Source organism: Amblyomma mixtum, chromosome 2, assembly GCF_055824585.1.
Source record: "Amblyomma mixtum isolate Tamu chromosome 2, ASM5582458v1, whole genome shotgun sequence".
Classification (NCBI taxonomy): domain Eukaryota; kingdom Metazoa; phylum Arthropoda; class Arachnida; order Ixodida; family Ixodidae; genus Amblyomma; species Amblyomma mixtum.
In genome coordinates this window covers 194,573,008-194,579,007 of record NC_143013.1, presented here as the reverse complement: position 1 = coordinate 194,579,007, position 6,000 = coordinate 194,573,008, and the positions used below count along the sequence as shown (strand labels likewise).

The following is a 6,000-nucleotide window of genomic DNA, read 5'->3' as shown; positions in this document are numbered from 1 at the left end:
TTACATCGCGCACAAAACAAAATCTGCTTACAATCTTCCGCAGAAATAAGTGTCCCAGACTCATTCAACCGTCCTTCACCCGCCTAAACAAATTGGTCCGGCTGCAGCGTTCCCAGTCCGCAGCCCACACAAAAACGGCAAAGATCCGGTGCATTCTCTGTAAGTTCATCCTTGCACAATGCAACACTTGCATCACGTACCACAGCCTAGACATAAAAAACAGATTACACACTGTGGCCCTTGCGAAAATTGAAAGATGTCGCCCTTTCCACCTCCCCCCTTTTCACGCGTGGCTTGCGTCTGTGCTTTCCAGTACGAATCGCTATCGCGATAACCATTCAGTGGGACGCCTAAGTACTTTACTGGGGTCGTCACCCAGGACACGTTTGCCAAATTGCCGGGCTTCGTTGGCCATTCTCCGTGCCAAGGCCCCAGGGACTTTGACCAATTCAGTTTACTACCGGTGATCTTGGTGAATTCTTTTACGCATGCCACGGCCTCGGTTATACCTTCCCCGTTCACTGTGAACACCGCGACATCATCCGCATAAGCCAGCAGCTTAACTTCTGCCGCCTGTAGCTGGAAGCCTCGAATTTTTTCACTTTCCATGATATTCAAACATAACGCTTCAATGTAAACGCAGAATAGAAGAGGGCTGAGGGGACAACCCTGGCGCACCGAACGCTGCAGGCTAATGGGGGCCCCCAAACTCTTATTTACACTTAATCTTGTCGTGCAGATCCGGTACGCCAAAGCCACTCCCTCGCATATAATGGACCCTACATTCACATGGCCGAGTATGCAGAACAAGATATCGTGCGAAACACAATCAAATGTCTTCTCAAGATCTAGCTGAAGGATGGCTACACAGCTATTTGTGTTATCACAACATTCCAGCACACACCTCACTCTATGAATATTGGAAACAATCGAGCGTCCCTTGATCCCACACGTCTGGTGGGGACCGACTATATCTTGAATTACTGACTGTAGTCTACGGGCTAAAATCTTCATGAAAACTTTATAATCAACGTTTGTGAGGGCGATAGGACGATATGCTGTTACCTGCTTTAACTTTTCTGCTTCATTGGATTTAGGGATTAGCACTGTATGGGATTTACCATAAGACGGGGGCAATTCATTTACTTTGTAGGCTTCATTATACACTGCTGTCAGTACTGGCACTATTTCGTGTTTAAATGCTTTGTAAAAAGCCGCGCTTAACCCATCAGGTCCAGGAGATCTTCCCAGGTTCAAATTTTCTATCGCGTGCTCTACCTCTGACGCAGTTATCGACAGCTCCAGCCTTTCTTTCTGTTCGTCACCTAATCGCGGTAAAGCACCAAGAAACTTTTCCTTGAATGCGCTCACATCCACTTCTTGCTTCGCAAACAACCCCTGATAATATTCAAGAAATACCTGCTGGATATGCCCGCTGTCCCCAGATAACGCCCCGCCCCATTCAATCTTTTCAATGTGGTTTCGCTGAGCATGCGTTTTTTCGATTCCTAGAGCTCGTTTTGAAGGCGGCTCCCCAACAGCTATATCTTGCACCCTAGCCCTCACAAGTGCACCGCGATAGCGTTCTTCCTCGAAGAGTTCAATTTTGTGTTTTATTTTTCTAATGTCGTCCATCCATTTGCCTGGCTGTTCGCTTTCTTTTTCGAGAAGTTTAGCCAGTAAGGATCTTAAATTATCCTCCTCACGCCTCTTCTCTTGTCGTATACAGCTTGACCTTTCGATTGCTGCTATCTTTATTTGTTGTTTGCACAATTCCCACTGCTGCCATAATTTCAGTTCCCCGCTCGTCTCTAATTTGCCGATTTCTTTGTTTACTTTCCTGCTGAAAATGTCGTCTGTAATGAGCTTATTATTTAATTTCCACATCTCCCAAGCAAACTGATTTCCTCGTTTCTTTGTCCCTATCCCACACAACACTAAACAATGATCAGAAAATTATACCGGTACTATACTGTAGCTACTGCATTTCGTAATAACGTCCGGCGACGCATAAATGCGATCTAGTCGCGCATGGCTTGACCGCTGAAAATGTGTGAACCTCACACAACGCGTGCCTTCTAAACATTCGGCCACATCATCGAGGTTGCACGTGTCTATAATGTCTGATAGTACCTCAGTGCTTCTGTCCCTAAACGCCCGTGCACTGGTTTTGTCACACCCTCCGAGGACGCAATTGAAGTCGCCCATGACAATCAGCGATTTCTCACAACTGAAGTACATACTTTTGTACGTTTTGAAAAACGGCGGTCCCCTCATCCACCGCATTTGGGGCGTACACACAAATGATGCGCCAATATGTTTTGTTGTACAGGAAGTCAACCAAAACAAATCGACCCGATGGACACGCCGTATATGCCTGAACCTCAAGTCCCGGTACATTCCTTACAAAAATGAGACAACCCGCACACGTGCCTACAGCGTGGGCCGCTACTGCAAAACACCTAGACGTGAAACGTCGCACCATGCTCCCGGTCTCTTCTTCCCCGTCAATTTTCGTTTCCTGCACTGCCAGGACGTCGATCTCATGCTCAGTTAAAAGGCGGTACACCTGGCTCTGCCTCTTCTTGCTTGCCAGGCCCCTGACATTAAGTGTACCGTTTTTTATGGGGAACGCATGAGCCATTTTCATGCAGAAGAAAGAGGCCGGGAACATGGTGCTTACCGTTCGCGTCTAGCGCTTGGCTAGACTACATCATTGACATCGGAGCCATCCGGTGCTGGAGCCAGGCCTGGCTGCGGGGGCGGTTTGTCGAGGGCTCTCCTCTCCGTCGACACATTAGGTCGTGGCCGGATGGAGGACCGCCGTCCTTGGGACGTTTTTGCCGGCGGCTCCTCGACGCTGGGGGCTTCCGCCTTGTCTCCTTCGGTTCCGGTCTGGGCGTGTGGCCGCTTCGCTGGGGCAGGGACGCTGGTCGTGCGGGCGCCGCTGTGGTCAAGGTTCTCCTCGGTCAGAGTCGCTGGCTCTTTTTCTGGGAGCGCCGGCACGCTTACTTCATCACTCGACGCCTCCATCTCCTTTCTAGAAGGTTCCGCCCCTTCAGATTTGCGTCCGGCATCGCTGCTGGAGGGTCCCGAAGAGCCCGTCGAGCCTGCTTGCTTTTCGGGTTCCTCTATGCCTTTCGCAGATTCTTCGGCCTCGACTACATCCATGAGCAGTTCCGCAGAGTCGTCTTTCGACGCACCGCCCGCGGCCACCGCGTAAGAGCGGACACACTCGTTATCCGCGTGGCCGTACCGCCGACATTTCGTACAGCGGGGAACCTTGCATTCACGTCGCACGTGGCCCGTACCATGGCAGCGCAAGCACTGCATTTGACGCCCAGGCGCCACGACAAGAGCCAACTCTCCGGCGACGCGTACCTGGTGTGGCAGGTCTTTCACTTTCAATCCGGGCTTCAACTTCAATAGGACAGTTCTTGTTGTTGAGCTCTTGTCATTGACGCCTTTTATCCGCCAGCGCTCACGCGTAACGTCGGTCACATTGCCAAACGCCGCGAATGCCGTCCGGATGTCGCCGTCGGCCACACCGTGAAGCATCCAGTGCAGCCGCAGCTTCACCTGCTGGCCTTCCGGGTCGATAATGAGGCAGCGACGTCTCTTAACTTGCAGCTCATTGAAGGCGAGCAACTTCTTTGCTGCCTCCGTGTTCCGCAGTGTAACCGCTCACACATAGTTGATTTGGTACGCCCCCAACGTGACCACGTCGGGGAGCGTACCGGTCTCGGCCAGGGCGTCACGGAAGTCCTCGACCCGGAACGGTCTCGCTCGCACGTCGCCGTGAAGAAAAACGGTGTTGAAAACAACACGTCCTATTGGCAGTGTCGGCAAAATGATCTCGTAATCCTTATCTTCGCAGTCATCGATCCTGTTTCCGCGGCCGTCAAAGGCCGCTATCGCCGCTCCGCTGGAGCCCATGACCCTGCGATCCGTTCAGCTCGGCTGCCGGAAGCAGAATGACTGAGCTAGCCGGTCGACGAAGAGGGCCGCAATAAGAGTGGCATTTATACGTACACTTGCTTGAGCGGAAGAAAAAAAGGGAAGCAGCACGCCCAACGTACGGCTCGAACCCACGACCCTGAGATTAAGAGTCTCATTTTTTTTCTTTATTGCCTTCAAAGGTGTGGGAATATAGTGCATTACAACATATGTGACTATTTACATGGCTATTTACATGGCTACAGCACTCCTCGCTTCCAGCGACCATTCCAACTTCTTCAGTTGGGATAGATTCTGGAAAAGGGATACAATTTCTTCGTCAAAACCTCGGTCTTTTAACACATCGTAAATTTTCAGGACACTGTCAACAAAATATTGATACACAGAACTGGCTCCAGGATCGCAATGGCGATATGCCATGGCACTACGCCACACTGCATGCAAGCCAAGTAGAAAAATGGTGTCATATGGAGCTCCATCGTCTTCGACAGGCAGAAACCTAATGCCGTGCGGAGTGAGCGGCAAATCTTTCTTTACGGTTCGCTGCAAGACGTCCCAAAAGAAGATTGCATTATTACAGTCGACAAAAACATGGTCAATTGTTTCCTCCTTCCTACACAGAAGGCAATGGGTGCCCCACGGGACGTACATGCCTCTTTCATGTAACCAGCTTTTAACAGGTAAGGTACCTGTGTGCAGCAGAAAGAAGAAAGTTTTTGCTGAAGGTGTTACCCACATTCTTCTTACCCTTTTTAACACATTTTGTCCCGGTGAGGCCCCAAAGGGCGACCGATACAAGGGAACGGGAAAAAGGACGTGTAATAAGTCTTTCTTAAGTGAGTCTTATGCTACCGACTGAGCTAGCCGGGCGACGAAGAGAGCCGCAATAACAGCACCCTTTTTTTTTTCTTTATTGCCGTCTGTGACATGAAAACAAAAATGTACAAATGATAAAAACATCAGCCTAACTCGGCTGACGTATCAGGGCTTAAAATCTTCTCAATGCGACCAGTTCATCAAATACAGTAATCCATTCAGGTGGGTCAGCTTGTGCTCGGTACATTTCTCTCAAGCTCGCAACACTTTCAATAAAGTTTTCGCGCACCGAGCGAACGTTAACATCCGCGTGTCGCACTTGCATCCGTGTCCTCCAGAGGCTGTGGAGGCCCAGAAGCATGATTAAATCATACGGTACTCCTGCTTCATTCTGAATTGGCAGGATTCTGATGCCGTAGGGGTCCAGGGGAAGATCTTTTTTGACTGTTCGTTGGAGCACATCCCAATAGAAAATGGGGTCCCAACAGTCCAGAAATACATGTTCTACTGTCTCAGGTTTTTTGCATAAGAGACAGTTTGTGGTCCATGGGACAAAAATCCCCTTTTCGTGCAGCCACGTTTTAACAGGAAGTGTATTCGAGTGCAATTTAAAGAAAAAAGATTTCGTAGATGGGTTCACAGGCATATTTTTAACTCTCTTTAATACATCGTGCCCTGGGCCTCCACGATAAGGTAACCGGTAGATTGGGGTCGGTAACATGGTGTCCACCAGATCCTTATACAGCTTTTGCTTTGACACTTTAGATAAGTACTCAAGGGAAAATCGCACATGGAGCAGCCTAAAAGAGAGTACAACTTCTCGCATGTACCCATTGACAGTGCCACACATATTCGCACAAGATGAGACGACAAATTCAGGAAGAAGTCTCTGCAACCGCACTTGGATAACAGTCATAAGAAAATTATCCCTTTGATTTCGGAGAAAGAAAAAACGCGAAACAACTTGACGCAGAAATAAATGCACAAGGCCGAGGCCTCCTTTTTTCACTGAAAGAAACAAATTGGTACGGCTGGTTCTCTCCCAGTTTGACGACCAAATAAAAACAGCAAACACTTGATGCATCTTTTGAATACTGGCCCGAGATGCGCACAGCACATTCATCAAATACCATATTTTTGATACAAGGAAAAGATTGCAGACGGAGGCTCGCGCAAACATTGATAACTGCTTCCCTTTCCAGGCATCTGCTTTCTCCCTCGCCCTTG

The 6,000-nt window shown here is 49.2% G+C and overlaps 1 protein-coding gene across 1 annotated transcript; it reads right to left on the bottom strand.

Annotated features, from left to right (window-relative positions):
- Window positions 1-4,945: 4,945 nt before the first annotated feature.
- LOC149362011 (uncharacterized) lies at window positions 4,946-5,953 on the bottom strand. The gene has a single exon (XM_089569637.1). The coding sequence runs from the start codon at window positions 5,951-5,953 to the stop codon at window positions 4,946-4,948; it is 1,008 nt and encodes a 335-aa protein (XP_089425763.1).
- Window positions 5,954-6,000: the final 47 nt, after the last annotated feature.